The 18,154-nt window shown below is 34.1% G+C and overlaps 1 protein-coding gene across 3 annotated transcripts in view; it reads right to left on the reverse strand.

Annotated features, from left to right (window-relative positions):
* The window catches only part of DNAH17 (dynein axonemal heavy chain 17), a 254,986-nt gene that overhangs the window by 52,657 nt on the left and 184,175 nt on the right, over window positions 1-18,154 (reverse strand). For all 3 annotated transcript variants that reach the window (XM_031965574.1, XM_031965573.1, XM_031965572.1), the window contains 3 exons: window positions 1,272-1,436; window positions 822-917; window positions 409-626 (listed from right to left, as the gene is read on the reverse strand). In XM_031965574.1, coding sequence (XP_031821434.1) covers window positions 409-626; window positions 822-917; window positions 1,272-1,436 — 479 coding nt within the window. The remainder of the gene's footprint in view (window positions 1-408; window positions 627-821; window positions 918-1,271; window positions 1,437-18,154) is intronic.

An 18,154-nucleotide genomic window follows, 5' to 3' on the forward strand; every position in this document is an offset into this window, starting at 1 on the left:
TTCTGCTTGTTTTCCTAGGCATCAATTCATGTATATCTTTCTAGGCTTTTCTAAAACCTGACCCTTCCCTCTTTCATACTAATACCTTCCCCTCTGTTGATTATCTTCAAACTACCTACTCTGTATCTTGTTTATACAAGTTGTTTGCATGGCGTCTCCCTTGTTAGATAGTGAGCTCCTTGAGGACAGGGACTACCTTCTGCCTTATCCTCAGGACTAGCCTGGCACATCAGAGGAACTTAGTGAACCCTTTTTGACAAACTGACTCTAATTTTTTGAGTACTTATGTGCAGCCTTTAGTACTCCTACAAATGCATATAGCAATTCATTCTCTGCCTAAATGTAATATTGTGATTAGGGAGCCCAGAAGGAAGACTCCTTCAAATCCAAGAAGGTTGCTAGACTTACTTAAATGCTTTCAAGCAGGCTTCAGGAATGTGCTCCTTGTCAAATTTTTTCAAGGCATCAAGGAAAGTGTCCACTTTTCCCATCATGATTTTTGCAGCTTTCCAGCTCTTATCCTTTGGGATCTTGCCCCCTGGCGCGGTAAGGATCATCACTGCTGCTGTTACATTAACCACTGCATCTGGTGGAGAGCCGAAGGACTTCAGCTCTGTCAGGTTGTTCTGCAAACATAGCAGGTTCACATCAGCATCCCTCCTGCTGATGCCAACAAGGCACAAGCCTACATTCATTGTTCTCAAACCACAAAAAACTGATCCAATAAACACAAAATCATTGCAAAAATCATCCCCTTACCACTCTGCTTTGACCTTTTTTGTTTAGTCTTTTAGCATTTTTTGCCTCTCTGTCTCTCTCACCTTATTCAGAGTATCAAGAGCTTCTTGTGCAGCCATCAAGGCCGGCTCTGCTTTGGCCAAGTCAATTTCACAAGCCTTTTGTTTTTCTGTGACATTCTGAAAGAAAGCCCAAAGAGGAAAAGTTAGTTTGTGTAACGTTTCACTTGAGAAAGGATGCTTTGAATAAGGGTGGTGGATTTGTGGAATGCTACTCTCTCAATCCTTCCTCCCATACATCATAGGAGCCTGAATCCCAACAAGGTGGAATAGAGGTTGTAGTATACACCTCTCATACTTTCATGTATTTTCATTCACTTTCATGTTTATCTTATTCTCTCTCTCTCTCTCTCTCTCTCTCTCTCTCTCTCTCTCTCTCTTAGACAATTTCATTTTGTCATACTTCCATCTGCTCCAAACTCCTTCTATGTCCTCTTTCTCATTTGCTTCTCATCTCTCCTTCTTCTTCCCTACCTTGTTGATGACTTCAACTTTAATTTCTTCCTCATCTGCAATTGCTTTTTCTTTGCTGACTTTTTCAGTCTCCACCCCAACCACCTGGATCAGCTTGTCTGCATTCTCATTCTTTTGATTAAGTTCAAGCTCTTGAATAGCCAATGTGGCCTTTAAATCATCCACCTGTGAAGAGTAGAAATTAGTGTTTGAGCAATGTGATACTGTCCAAAAATCTTTGACTCTGCCTTTTTACTATCTATATGATTTTGAATAAGCCATTTTGACCTCTCTGGGGTTCCTCAAATGTAAAGTTTAAAGTTTAGATATGATGGATTATAAGGATCTTACCAACTACAAATATTCAATCCTATGACACTGACAGACTTCTTTGATCCTTACTTCCCTCTGTGACATATTAAAAAGTTCGAGAGACAGTTTCTGGGTAACTAATAATTTTATTAATCATGCTAGCAGATAATTAATAAGAGGGGTCAGTGACACTCTCAAATGCCAAAGACATTTAATGGAACTATCCAGCAGTTTTATTATGCCCTTGAAAGAGCAGGTATTCTGAGGGTAGAAATCAACTCTGATTAATAAGTACTGAGAGAATGAATATTATAAAGAAGATGGATTTATTCTGATGAAGGTCGGGGTGACTCTGATAACTCCGTCTTGGACAAAAAGACATCTTTTATATAGACAACATCCCCCCAAATTTAGACAAAGGTAGAGGCCCAGCTCTATTCAGATGTGGTTGACTTTTTAGTCACAATGGGCTAGATTTCATCAAACTAGAATCTCTTTATCTTTGGTTCAGATCTAAGTTTTCCTAGCTGAGTGCTTCTTGTTCAGTATTTCATGTCATTACCAATTCTGCATTTCAAAGGCTGTCTGAATAACCTAGAGAGGTTGATTCCTAAATGAGGAAAAAAGAAGGGGAAAATATCTTAGCCCTAATTCAGTAAACATAGGAGAGAAATAATCATTTTTGGGGGGCAGCTAGATGGTATAGTGGATAAAGCACTAGCCCTGAAGTCAGGAAGACCTGAGTTCAAATCTAACCTCAGATACTTAACATTTCCTGGGTATGTGACCCTGGGCAAATCACTTAACCCCAATTGCCTCAGCAAAAAAAACATTTCTCTCACCTCTCTTTGGCTTCTTTGTATAGTTGTATCTATAAAATATCAAAACAGCCAGTTGAAATGAAAAAAGAAGAAAAATTTTTTCATAAGATGCTAGGTGATTCATAGAGGGACAATATACTATATTGAAGGAAGTATGCAGGAAACCTGGGTTGAAGTCATTTAACTTCTCTGAACCACAGTTTCCTCATCTGTAAAATGGGTTACTTGTACTACTACTTCAGAGATATGTTGTGAGGGATTAAGCACAGATCTAGAAGAAACAACTTATCACTTTTGATAGATGATGTGATGGTTTACTTAGAAAACCCTAAGTTTAGAACACATCCAAAGGAAACACCAGTGGCGGGCCCTCCCTGAGAGTGACTGTGACAGCAAGAGCAGAAGCAGCAGCTTTGGAAACAGCCCAGACTGTAAGGAGACTGGACAACTGGTTAGAAAGAGATTCCTGGGGACCCTGAGCAGACCCTGGGGTCAGTACTGGGAACTGTTTGCTACTATATTGCTCACACTCAATTTGGTGCTACAGTTCCAGGGCAGAGAGAAGCACTAGCACTCTTAGCTGTAGGGAAGCAGGGGACCCTTACTGGATAAAGGACCGAGTACAGACCAGGAGAGCAGTGACCACACCTCTTTTCACACTTTATCTTGGACGCTCTAAACACTTTAGACTTTCAGAATGTGCTCTGAAAATAGCTGCACAAAAAAGCCTTAAAGTTTAGGACAGTGCCTCTCCATTCCCAGACAAGCAGAGCCCATTTTTAACATGAAATGCTAATGAGAAATAGGCTGAAGAAAATGAGGAAAAAACAACAAAAAAAGAACTTGATCATAAAATAGACAGTTAGTAGCCATAATGTAAAAGGGATTAACTCACCCATAAAGCAGAACAGAAACAAAATGGATTAAAAATCAGGTTCCAATAATATGTTGTTTACAAAAAAATACATTTGAAACAGAAAGACACAGAATTCAAATAAGGGGATGAAGCAAAATCTATTATGCTTAAGCTGAGGTTTTAAAAAAGGTAGGGGTAGCAATTATGATAGAGAAAGCAAAAACAAAAATAGCTCTAATTAAAAAAGAGATTATCAGGGAAACTATATTTTGTTTAAAAGATACCAAAGACTATGAAATGATATCAACACTAAACATATATGCATCCAAATTCTTAAAGGAAAAATTAAATGAGTTAAAGGAGAAAATAGTAAAATTCTACTAGTGGAAGATTTCAACTTTTGCTCTCAGAAGTAAATAGCTGTAACCATGAAATAAAAAAGAAGTTGAGAAAATAATAGAATTTTAGAAAAGTTAAATATAATAGATGCCTGAAGAAAATAGAATGGGAATAGAAAAAACTATGCCCTTGTATACTTATTGTGTATCTAATTTATATTTTAATATATTTAACATCTACTGGTCATCCTGCCATCTGCGGGAGGGGGTGGGGGGTAAGAGGTGAAAAATTGGAACAAGAGGTTTGGCAATTGTTAATGCTGTAAAGTTACCCATGCATATAACCTGTAAATAAAAGGCTATTAAATTAAAAAAAAAAAAAACTATGCCTTTATCTCAGCTGTCCAAGGCACTTTCATAAAAATTGACCATATTCTAGGGCACTAAAATTTCACAAACAAAGGCAAAAAACCCAGAAATACTAAATACACCCTCTTGGGACTACAATGCAATAAAAATTTCTTTCAAACCTTGGAAACAAACTTTCAAACATGGAAACCTAGATTAAAAATTAATTGGAAAAAAATATTTATATTACTCTTCTAGAGGTAGCAAAGAATTGGAAATTGAGGCATTGTCCATTAATTGGAGAATGGCTGAACAAGTTGTTGTATGTGATTTTGATGGAATAAAATTGTGCTATAAAAATGTACTCTTACAAAGTGAAATGTACTGTGTACAGCAATATTTTAAGATGATCATCTGTGAAAGACATCTATTTCCAGCAATACAGTGATCAAAGATAATTATAAAGAACTTATGATAAAAAATGCCATCTCCCTCCCCCCAAAAAAAGAACTGATATAGTTTGAATGTAGAGAAGAGCATACTTTTTCTTTATTTTTTTGTATTTTCTTTCACAACGTAAGTAATATGAAAATACTTTTTACATGACTGCACTTATATAATCTGTGTTAAATTGCTTGCCTTGTCAATGAGTGGGAAAAGGAGAGAGAGGGAAGGAGAGAACTTGAAACTTAAAAATTGCTTTTACATGCAACTATGGAACAATAAAATATTGAAATTAAAAAATTGGAAACGAAATAATCTTTGTTCTGAAAAAAGAACATATATATATATATTATATATATATCCTTAAAAGATATTTTTAATTGAAAGATACACAATACACCTGTGGTACTGGTTCATATAGGCAGGACTAGTTTTCATTTAAGGGGTTTAGCTGGTTCAGATAATTAGGGTTTGAATTACTAAATTAAAATTGTTTGGGTTCCCTTAATCTGAGGACCATGAATTTAAAAATTTGATAGCTATATTTCAATATAATTGGTTTCCTTTGTAATCCTAGAGATTTCATTTTGTGTTCAAAAATATTATTCTGAGCAAGGATTACTAGATTGCCAGAGAAAACCAGGATACAGAAAAGATTAAAAATCTCTTACCATTATTAGAATCACAAATATAAGAGATCTATGAAAGATCAGTTTGATTTTTACTCATATCTTATAAAATAGTTTTTATATTGTTATCACAAAATAAGTACTTTCCCCTCCAATACATTATTCTTTTTAAAGATAAAGATTATCTCTTATGCTTTATGACAAATTTCAAGGTCATCAGGCATTCTTAAATCTCTAGTGATGAGAATAAAAAAGGGTAATAACATTCTTTTAAGAATGCTATTTTCTAATTTGGGACATCTGTATGCCACAAAATTTAAGTTATTTCCTATTTTCAAGGATGATGATGTGACATATATTCATCTCTAGTGAATTTACCGGTGCCCAGGCAATAGGGAGGTATACAATAAATACTCTATTTTACATGGAAGTTAATTTGGATTCCATCAAGTTATACAATCAGTCTTATCCATGTGAACTCAGCTATATGCATGAGAATGAGTTGGTATGGTTTTGGAATCATTCCAGCTTGCTTCTGCTATAGTTTGTATTCCTTTTCCTTAGGGTATTTACATATTCCTGGAATTAAACAGTACATTTCAAATAAACAGTGACTGGACAGTGATTATAAAGTGGAAGAAATAAAACTTAAGCTATTTCATGTCTGCTTTTTCTCTATGAGACCATTTGGAGCTTTTGTGTTTAAAATTTAAAATAGTGAAACTGAGGGTGAACTGCAAGGTATGATTTTTTTGGTTTGGTAAGTGAAAATTTAATTCATAAATAAAATATTTTATTGAATTTGAGAAGCATCCTTAAAATGGAATTTTATTCTTCTTTTAAAGTTGGTACTTGCTTGTTTTAAAATTAAAGAATCAAGAAAATAAAATGGTATATCAGTGAGATGATTTACTAATTCTCTAAATTGTACTTTTTTTGCAGATGTTCTCATTTATTAAAATCCACATGTTGAATGAAATCTATACTCACCTGGGACCAATTTAATATTTTTGAAGCACTTAGCAGTACTCTACTATGTAGGTAGCTATTGGCTTTCATGCTGGAAGGAACTCATCCACCCTTCATTGGGTTAATAGCAGTGAATCCGAGTCCAACTATTAATACTAAATTTTATTTTATCAAATTTTCCCTTGAAGTAAGGTTTTTATGAATATCTGCCAAACATCCTTATTTTTAAGACTTTTTCCAATTATTTATATGGTGGTTATCACAAGTTAGAGAAACTTTTCAAAACCAAAATTAATAAAAAATGCTTCAATTAACTGTGAGTGAAGACCAATTGACAAATTCATCTTCACAGTCTAGTAAACACAAGTACTTGAAGATCAATTTTTGATTGTCATTGATAAATCTATTAAAAGTTATATCTCAAAAAGGGAAACTTGAACGTTATTATTTGTAACGGTGACAGGCCAATTTATATGCGTTTTTCCTCTTTAAGAAAACAAATACATTAATGTAATTTAAAAAGCATTACTTAACTATGTAATGAAAGCATTAATCCATTACTCCCTTCTCTCCTTTTAATATTTATTTAATTTTTTAAAGTCGGAATGATTATATATACAAAGTTCAATAAAAAGAGTTTTGGGGTAGATGGAATCAAGATGGTGGAGTAAAGGCAGAGACTCATCTGAGTTTTCCCCCAAAACCCTTCAAAAATCTTTAAATAATAATTCTAAACAAATTCTAGAGCAGCAGAAGCCACAGAAAGACAGAGTAAAGCAATTTTCCAGCCCAAGCTTTGAAGGTCAGCAGGAGAATTCTGTTGCAAAAGGGTGAGAGTGTTGCATAGTCCAGGATATACCAGGGTCCCAGCAAACCAGAAGAAAGAACTGGGGCCTCTGAATCAGTGTAAACAGTGGCAGTTTCCAGACCTCTCAGCCCACAGAGGAGGGAGGTGAACAGGAAAGGTTTGTCATACCTGGGTGAGGCTAAGCACCATCCAGCACAGGCTGCTGAGCCAGCAAAGCCCCAGTCCCAGCAAATCAGGATTGGGTCTTGGGTCTTGATTTAGGCATCAGCAGAGGCATTGGCAACACAGTTGATAAGGGGGTCAAACAACTGGTCAGAAAGAGATTACAGGGGTCTTTTTGCTAGCACTGAAGCAAGCCCCTTTTGCTTTTCTCATACTCAGATCTGGGATACAGAACTGTCATAGTTCCATGGTGAGGAGGAGCACTAATACACTGGGACTTACAGTCACAGTGGGGGAAGGACTCTCCTCACAGTTCCAGGGCAGAAGGGAGTGCTTGTATTTGTTCACAGACCAAAGCATAGGCCAGGAGAGTAATGAATACACTTTTCCTTGGATCATACTACTTTGAAAGAAATGAAAACTTACAGGTCCCTCAAAGGATTTTTGAAAACAGCTGGATGAAACCCTGGAAGCTTAGAACATTATACTGGAAACAGAGCCCTACTTTAACAAAGAGTTAAAAATCAAATTATAGGCTAGGGAAATGAACAAACAACAGAAAAAGATTCTGACCATAGAAAGTTACTTTGGTGATAAGGAAGTTCAAAACACTCAGGAGAAGATAACAAAGTCAAAGTTCCTATATGCAAAGCCTCCAAAAAAAGCCTCTCAAAGCATGGAAGAGCTCAAAAGGGATTTTAAAAAATCAAATAAGAGAGGTAGAGGAAAAATTGGGAAGAAAAATGAGAGTGATGCAAAAGTAAGTACATACAAAAAAAACAATATGGAGAAAAATACCTTAAAAAAGAAAAATCGGCATGGGGAAAAAGGACATAAAAAAATCTGAGAAAAGTAATTTCTTAGAATTGAGCAAAGGGAAGCTAATGACTATGAGAAATCAAGAAACAATAAAACAAAGCCAAAAGAATGAAAAAATAAAGAACAATGTGAAATATCTTATTGAAAAAACAAATGACCTGGGAAATAGCTCTGGGAGAGATAATTTAAAAATTATTGCACTACCTGAAAGCTATGATTAGGAAAAAAACCTACATCATCTTACAAAAAAATGTCAAGGAAAACTGTCCTGATATTCTAGAACCAGAAGGTAAAGTAAAAATTGAGAGATTCCATCCATCATCTTCTGAAAGAGATCCCAAAATGAAAACTCCCAGGAATATTATAGCCAAATTCTAGAACTCCCAAGTAAAAGAGAAAATATTGCAATCATCATCCAGAAAGAAACAATTCAAGGATGATGGAACCACAGTTAGGATAGCACAAGATTTAGCAGCTTCTACATTAAGGGATGGAAGAGCCCAGACTATGATATTCTAGAAAGAAAAGAAGCAAGGATTACAACCAGGAATCACTTACCCAGCAAAACTGAGTATAATCCCTCAGGAGATAAAATGGTTATTCAGTGTAATAAAGGATTTTCAAGCATTCTTGATGAAAAGATCAGAGCTGAATAGAAAATTTGACTTTCAAATACAAGATTTAAGAGAACCATAAAAAAGGTTATCAGGAAAAGGAAATCACTAGGGACTTAAAGTTATATTATTATATTAAAAAAATCATTCCTGTATGGAAGGATGATACATGTAACTTATAAGAACTTTATCATCATTAGGGCAATTAGAAGGAATATATGCAAACAGAAGATACATGTATGAAGGGATCTAAAAAAATAAAATTAAGGATCGAGAGAGGAATGTATTTGGAGAAAGGGAAACAGAGAGATACAATGGTGTGAATTGTCTGCCATAAAAGAGGCAAGAAAAAGCTTTTACATTGGCAGAGAAGAGGAGGAGGGAAGGGGAAGTGAGTGAATCTTATTCTCATCAGATTTGTCTCAAAGAGGGAATAACATGCACATTCAATAGGATACAGAAATCTATTTTACCCTACAGGAAAGTAGGAGAGGAAAGGGATATGAGAAGGAGAGGGAGTATGATAGAAGGGAGGTCATATTGGAGTAGGGGGTAATCAGAAGCAAAACACTTTTGAAGAACAGGGTAAAAAGCAAAGAAAATAGAATAAATTGGGGGGAAATAAAATTCGCAAGCATAATTATAGAAAAATTTTTGAAACAAGTTTCTCTGATGAAGGCATCATTTTTCAAACATAGGAAACTGAACCAAATTTATAAAAATAAAAGCCATTCTCCAACTGATAAACAATAGATTTGAAAAGTTTTCAGATGAAGTAATTGAAACTATTTATTGCCATATTAAAAATATTCTAACTCATCATTAATTAGAGAAATGTAAATTCCAACAATTCTCAGGTACTATTCTCATACCTATTAGATTGACTAATAGTCCAGAAAAAGAAAATGGCAAATGTTGGAGGGAATGTGGGGAAAATGAGACATTAATTGGTAGAATTGTGAACTGATTCAGCCATTCAGTAGAGCAATTTGGAATGATGCCCAAAAGACCATAAAATGATGCATACCTTTTAACAATACCTCTACTAGGCATGTATCCCAAAAGAGATTTTTTTTAAAGAGTAAAAGACCTATATGTACAAAGATATTTATAGCAGCTCTTTTCTTAGGGCAAAGAATTGGACATTGAAGGGATGCCCATCAATTAGGGAATGGCTGAATAAATTGTGGGATGTAATTATGATGGAATACTATTGTGTTATAAGAAGTGATGCTCATTAATTATGCTCTCAGAAAAACATGGAAAAACTACCAAGAGCTCATGCATAGTAAAATGTACTGTGTACAAAGTAACAGCAATATTGTAAGATGATCAGCTATGAATGACTTGACTATTCTCAGCAATATAATGATCCAACTCTGAAGGACTTATGAAAAATGTTACCCATATCTAGAGAAAGAACTGATTGTGTATAAATGCAGATTGAAACATACTTTTTAAAAACTTTTTTTCTTGAGTTTTTTTTTTTTTTGGTGGGGGATCTTATGTTTTCTTTCACAGCATGACTTTTACAGAAATTTTTGCATAATTTCACATGTACCTTCTTGATGAGGGAGAATGGGAAGGGAGAAAGGGAGAAAATCTGGAACTCAAAGTTGTAAAAACAAATGTTAAAATATTGGTTTACATGAAACTGGGGAAAAAAATAAAATAGTAAATAATGAAAAAAATAAAAAGGAATTTTGACTGTCTACATTACTTTTCTGACTATTTTTAATTATTTCATTTCACAATCATTATTGAAAATAATTTTGTCACAAAGAAGAGAGTATTCAAAAATGAATTTATGTATCAAATTTATGTATGCTTTATGTATCAAATATTCTAGATACAACACGAGAATCCACTGCCTCAGGTAAATCTTAGTTTGTGTATCATCTAAGGGCCTATACTAGTTCTAGGTCACCTTTGCCTCACAGACATATTTTACTTATAAGCACTATGATTTAAATAGTAGACTCTATTAATTGCTTTAAATTTCCTTTTGTAATCCCATAATAGTAATTTGGACTGACTTATCTATGAAGCAAATTGGAAGCTTATAACAAAGGCAAAACAAGCAGTTAACTGCCCTCATCATAAAAACTTTTTGTTTTTAAAAAAAAAAAAACAGAACATTTTTTCTAATGGCAAAATGTACTTTTGAATAAATTAGCTTCTAATTATTTGCTTGTTCTTAGAATGAACTGGAGCTTTCTCCATAAGAAACCAAAACTTGTTAAGGTGTTAAACATGCACAAAACCTGCATCCATATTACAACAATTTTATATTTTAAGCTACCAGCCCAGTAACTCAAATCCCATTTTTAAACAAAATTTTCCTTTCCAGTTGTTGTTAGACAAAATGCCTGCCTTTCTTTTCTAATATTACTATGGTCAATTGGTAATAATGATGAAAACCACCTGTTTTAAAGATGGCCACCTAATGTCTTCTTTTTTTAACTCATAAATTTTATTTAACTACATAATCATTACTGTTTCCCATTTTTTCCTGGTGGTATCATTTATATTCACGAGTCAGCAGAAGTGAGTAGTAGTCATTAGATTTGATAATTCCCAGGAAGACAGAAGACCTCTCTTTATATCAGGTCAACAATGTATATCTTGGAATCTCATTAAGGAGTCCCCAGTCACCTCTTTTATTCCTTCTTCTTCTAGCCTTTTACTGGTGATTTCTTCCTTTAATAATAAATGTGATGCGTTCTGTTAAGAAAAGTGGGAATCATGCTTATTATGCCTGAGAGGAATTATATATAGTCTTTCTAGATGGCTCACTGGATAGAACATAGGACATGGAGTCAGGAAGACCTGCTTAATGATAAAAACTGGTTGTAAATGTGAGAAATTTAAATGGATAATCTGAATGCCTAAAATTCAGATTACAAAACCATATAATTAGATATGTATGAATGTATGTACATATATTTATATGTGTTTATATGTATTTATAATAATCATAAAACCTTGTGATTAGTCATTTCTAGCAGGATGGAAAATCTTTCCTTAGCTTTCTCCTTGCCCTAGCATAATCGTTCTCACTCTAGTTTACCAGTTTTTCTTGGTTCTTCAGTCAAGTATCATTTCTTCCAAACCTCAACATAAGAGCATATTTTCTTCCCCTCTTCATTTTTCTCTTTTCATTTTTTAAGGGATCTGGGAATGGGGGAGAGGAGGGTCTACCTTCTAGGTCCATCTAACAACCATTTTTATTGTTAGATTTAGACTCACTGTCATCAACCATTGAGAGGATGGATGCTTTTCCCCTCTTATAAAGTTTAAGGAAATGACCAGTATTGATGTTACAGTGGACAATTTTACTAGCTATAATATATTAAGGATGTTGTTGAGAAATCAGGATGGCTGGTGCAACATTATACAGATAAATTTACCTTTCTCTTGACAGAGATATGACAAAATGAAAATGTCCTAAGACTGTTGCAGTAGTTATGAAGGCTAGAAACCTAGAATACTGGCCAAATGGATTATGATAATAATAATGATTAAGTTGGCACTCCAGACATTATAATGAAACCATTCCTATGGATTTAAGAAATGGGCAGTATGTCAGATTGTTTCAAGCTGGTACTACTTGGAAGCCTGATGATGTTCGATTTCACATGGAACTGTGATTCTTCATGTTCTGATGCCACAGGAAGGCAAGATATGTAACAATAAATCAGAATTGCTAATACCCCAACTACTAAAAATGCTTTGGTACAGAGGGCTTTGAATATTAAAATGGCCAAACCATGAGAGCCCATGAAATGTAATGGATACTTTTAATATGTGCCAATACTACTTCATTACAAAATTGGAAGTGGACCTCACCAGTTGTAAACAAGGGCTTCATGTTACTTTTTGTCAATAGCACCTTCAAATCAAAATTGCTGACCAGTTCAAGGCAATCATAGAAAATAACTTCATCCCTAAACTCAGAATAGATATAAATCAATGAGTTATTAAAATCTGAAGAGGGAAAAGTTGAAGACAAAGTCATTCAAATTCATTTAATGTATCCTCAACTTTCATAGGGATAATGTTCATAGAAAATAGTGTGATATGTTTAACATATATTGGATTACTTACCTCTAGGAGAAAGGATGGGGTAAGGGAGGGAGAAAAAAAATTTGGAGTACAAGATTTTGCAAGAGTGAATGTTGAAAATTATCTATGCATATATTTTGAAAAGAAAAAGCATTTTAAAAAAATAAAATAGTGTGAACATCAAAAATGTGCTTGTTCCAAAGAGCTATCACATTGTGTATACTTTTTGATCTGTATCCCAAAGAGATCATAGAAGAGAGAAAAGGACCCACATGTAGAAAATGTTTATAGCAGCCCTTTTCATAGTGACAAGGAATTAGACATTGAATGGATGACCATCACATGGGGGAATAGCTGAATAAATTATTGTATATGAAGGTAATGAAATATTATTGTTCTATAAGAAATGATGAGTAGGCTATTTTCAGAAAAGCCTGGAGAGACTTGCATGAATTAATGCTAAGTGAAGTGAGCAGAACCAACAGAATGTTATACATAGTTAACAACAAGATTATGGAATGATCAGCTGTGATGGACTTGGCTCTCTTCAACAATGAGATGATTCAAGGCAATTCCAATAGACTTGTGATGAAAAGTGCCATACATATCTAGAGAGAGCACTATGGAGATTGAATGTGCATCAAAACATAGTATTTTCACCTTTTGTTGTTGTTATTTATTTGCTTATTTTTCTTTCTTGTGTTTTTTTCCTTTTGATCTAATTTTTCTTGCACAGCATGACGAATATGGAAATAAGTCTAGAAAAATTGCACATGTTTAACTTATATCAGATTGCTTGCTATCTTGGGAAGGTAGGGGGAAGAGAAAGAAAAATTTGGAACTCAAGATTTTACAGAGGTGAATGCAGAAAATTATCTTTGCATGTATTTGGAAAAATAAAATACTACTGAAAAACATTAAATAAATAAGTGTACATATTGATGCATTAAACCTATAGGAATTAGGGGGTTAGGTTCCTATAATTACCAAAAAGTACAATTTTTCACTAGAGATTGCTGAAAATATATTTTTCTGCATACATTTCTTCATAACAAAACAATCTTGATAATATGCACTTTTCCTAACATGGTAAACCATGAAACTATTCACAAAATTCAATATATGAAATAAAACTGGTAAATGCAAAACATTTCTTCTATTTGGTGCTTCCCTAGAATTCTGTGGCCTTTTGTGCTACATCTCAATTTAAAAACAACAATATTTATTTCAGACAAAATTTACTTTTAATAACATAAAATCTATAATACAGTACTGTTTGTTACTGGAGTACAGTAACATAAAATCTATAGCAAATAAAATTCTTAAAACTAAAACATTTTTCACCTTTATTTTCCATTGTGTTAGATGGCAGTGTGAGGGCTGTAAACCTCCCTAATTTGGCCATCCTCAGAAATTCAGGGAAGACTGAGACTGGTGAGGTCTTGATATCACCTCTGACACTCTCTCCTTTATAGCTGATGGAGTTGAAGATTGTGCAGAAGGCACCAGCTTGAAATAATCAGCCAGTGATGTCTGCCTCATGTAATGTTTTGAGAGCCTTAAGGATGGTGGAGTACAACCATTTCACAAACTTGTGTGCACTACACCTTTCATTTTGTTTTTTTTTTTTTGTTTGTTTGTTTTTACTGTGAATAGCTATGATTGTGTATAGTTGCCAATGCAAAACTGAAAATGAGGTTATTAATAAAAATTATGGGAATTTTTGAAGCCACAAAAGTTAAGCATGAGAATGTTGAAGATTAACTATTTCATAATGAAACATGTCAAAAAACAAAAACTGAGGATTTAAAGTTATTTTGAAAAACGGAGTATACTCTGTATTTAGACTAGAATTTTTAAAAGGCTTTTTTGAGTTTGATAGCATGACCAAATATACTAAAACAGATTAAGTAAAGAAAAAAATAAAATAAACTAAACATCTTGTATCTCATATAATCATAATGAAAGAACACATTCTTCCACAGTATTTGGCAGAAAGTATAAAATTATTATAGGACTTGCACACATCAAGATATGTGGCAGCTGTTACTACAGTAAGGAGAAGAGGGAAATAGAACCATGAAGGAAGTTTATCCCTAAGGACAAGCATCAGACATCACCAGGACAGAAGGAACTTCAGAGAGTTATTAAAAAAGGATGGAAAGAGGTTACTATCAGGGTCATTGCAACCAGAAACCTTGGCTCACAGAATATAACAGTGTTCACAAATCAAAGAAGCACAAAGAACAAAATAGGCAATGCAGCTTCAATTGAAAATGTTATGATGGAGGTTTGAAAAGTAAAGAATTTAAGGACAAGATATAACCTCAAAAGGGACAGGGAAAAATTTCTGGTCTTTAAGAAGTCCAACACAATGAAAGAAAATGCAAGCTGGATCAAATGAGAAACAGAAAGATTATAAGCAATGATAAAATGACAAAATGGTTAAGTCAAGGGGGGTAACTACAACTGTAGCCTTTCTGTAAGACCAGAAAGTGACTAAAATCCCTGATTCTTTATAATGGTATATGAACTGCTGTTGTTGTTGTTCTTTTGAGTTGGACTCTTCAGGACCATATTTGAGGCTTTTTCTGCTAAAGTGCTGGAGTAATTTGCCATTTCCTTCTTCCAGCTCATTTTACAGTTGAGAGAAAACAGGAACAAACAGAGTTAAGTAACTTGCTGTCACACAGCTTGTAAGTGTCTGAGGCCAGAGGTCAAATCTTCCTTATTCCAGGCCCTGTGTTCGATCCACTGAGCCATCTAAAAAGTCTATATATAATTCCTACCAGGCATAATAAGCATGATTCCCACCTTTCTTAACAGAATGCATCACATTTATTACCAAAGGAAGAAAGCATCAGTAACCCCTCCAAATATAAGCCAGTTATGGATTTATGTACTTTATACAAAGCATTCACAGTTTATATCAACAGAAAATACTATCAGGAAAACAACATATTATCCAAGGAGCAAAAAGGATATGCTAAAAAGGGCCAAAGATATTTGGCAGTTACTGAACAAACTGCCCCCAAATGCTGTAATTTGTATATTCTCTCTTTGCTGATTATCACAAAGCCTTTGAGGAAGTATTACAATCATGATTTATTCATATATTGCACTATGTAAAGTATATATATATATGTGTATATCTATATCTATCTATCTATATCTATATCTATATCTATATAGAGAGAGCAGTATATAAAGTGATACCAAGTACAGTGAGAATAATAGAATATTTGATGCCCATGTAGATAACTACATGTATAAAACATGCCATCAACACAATAATGTCAAAAACAATTCACATAAAATGGCATTTTCAGGGAGAAAGTTCAAGTCCATTATGGTTCTGCCTTGCCTTAAATTTATTAATATATATTCTAAAACAACTAAGTATGATTTTCAAATTAATATGGATGACATTGAGCTATATGACTCCACAGAAGATCAAATTAAACATGGAATTTTTTTTTACCAATGATAACAAGGTGTCATTTGCACTTAGTATGAAATTCTTAATGTATTGCTAAGAAGAGATAGAGGCTGATGAATTTCAGCTTGGATCCAGAGGTCACATTGAAACAATGGATGGAGGCAATAATTACAAATATCTTGGTTTCCTCCAGGCAAGACACATAAAATGCAAAAAATGTCAAGAAGGCTATAGCTGAATACATTAAGGAACTTACTGGTATTCTAAAATCAAAGATGAATAAGAATAACAAATTTAAAGTAATTTGCAACCAGGCAATCTCAATTGTAAGGTATATTTTTAGAATTATAAAATAAACCAAAGTTCCCTAATGAAAAAGTTCCATAAAATCAATTTTAGTAAAACATAGCTTCCACTAGATTGTTATGCCACAATTTCCTTTGATTGTTCTACCTCATTTTCCCTTAATTGTTCTGCGTCATTGCAACATCCCTACTCCTAACCATTAATACTGATATAACCTACGGCTAGCTACTCTAAGTTACAATTTGTGAATGTGTAATCAAGATAAGGAGAAAGACATTCTACATCTTGACTCTAGACCTTCCCAACTTATCAGAATGTCCAGTGCTCACTCTGCCTCCCCAATCCTGTCATTGTTCTTCCTAATCACTAAATCCTATAAATAATCTTGGAGACCCCACATTCAATACTGGATACTTGGAGATGAGAGTCCAATCCAGTCACTTAATCAAACTTTCCAATAATTATTATAACTCTAATCTCTATCCTGCCTCAGTTTCTCTGGCATCACAAGATAGCTCAGTGGATAGAGAGCACTGGGGTCATAGGAAGATAAATTTAAATTCAGCCTCAGACACTTATTACTTGTGTGACCCTGAGCAAGGAACCTCTGATTGCCTCAGTTTCCTCAACTGTGAAAGGGTGAAAATATCTTAAAGAATTAATATAAGGGTCAAATGTGATAATAATTTTAAAGTGATTACCATAGTGCCTGGCACATAGTAAGGACTACATGAATGTTAATTATTATTGAAACAGAGGATCCACTGTAAAGCAGCTATAGAAAGATAAGCACTTCCACTTGAAAAAGGAGAAATATTGATATGCTTACATAGGTCAAAAATATAGAGAAATTTTTTTTGGAATAAATAGACATCATTGTATAAAAGCTGATAATTAGCACATATTATTGGATTAATCTATTATAATAAAAAAAATGAAACTTCTGGATGAAGTTTATCAAACAACTACAAACCAGGAGTAGAATCATGAAACTTGCTATGGGTGAACCTCATGGACTTGGCCCACAATATGCCAACAAAGAAGTATCAAGACATATAACTGTTAGGCAGAGTTGGGAAGATTAAATTTATATGGAGACTGGATGAGATACATATCATGCCTCTTGTCCTGTCTTATTTATTCAGTTACAAAACAGTAGTCATTTTTGTCACTTGTATCAATAGGCCATAGAACACTGAATATAAAGGAAAATAGGCTAATGATCTGTCCTAGAACCATTTCTTTTAAAATTCTATCAAAGATGATGAGAATGCGATAACAATAACAAGTCATAATTAATGTAGACTCTCTTTTTGGTTCTCTTCTTCTCTCCACCCTTGGTGCTCACAATTGTAATTTGGGTTCCTCTGGGGCATGGTTACCTTGGATATCTAGATCCATATTTCTAAAAAGTAATTTACGAGCTCTCACTAGGGCACTTTAATAGTATTTCAAATACATTCAAGTACCTCAAAGTAAAGGTATTTACTAAGAAAGCATAGTAAGAACAGTGGCTACAAAACATTTTCCCTATTAGCATGAATTTCATTCTTCCAACTATACATAGTGTTTGGGACAAAAAGAGACCTACCCAAATTGACTACTCAGATCACTCATAGAAAGCAGAATTATCTATTAGAATCTCGAGAAGCGGACCCCATCCTGGTCTGTGAGTTGAATTTCACAGCAGGAGAGAGCCACTCCCTTGAAAATGCTCACGCTTTTATACATTTCAGACAAAGAACCTCCAAAATCCCACCCTCTATATGTTGTGATTGGTCACATAAGTCTGTATTCCCCTATTTGGTCAGTGGAATGTAGTAGACAAGGTGATGTATAGCTTTCTCACCATACATCCTCCTTTGAACAATGGAATGGAGTCCAGGCCTCATCTAAAATCACATGTTTCCTAAACTGAGGCCTTTAAGGCTTTAGCTAACAGTCCCTGATCAATATGTGCTTGATCTGTAAGTT

Source organism: Sarcophilus harrisii, chromosome 4 (genome assembly GCF_902635505.1).
Source record: "Sarcophilus harrisii chromosome 4, mSarHar1.11, whole genome shotgun sequence".
In the NCBI taxonomy this organism is placed as follows: domain Eukaryota; kingdom Metazoa; phylum Chordata; class Mammalia; order Dasyuromorphia; family Dasyuridae; genus Sarcophilus; species Sarcophilus harrisii.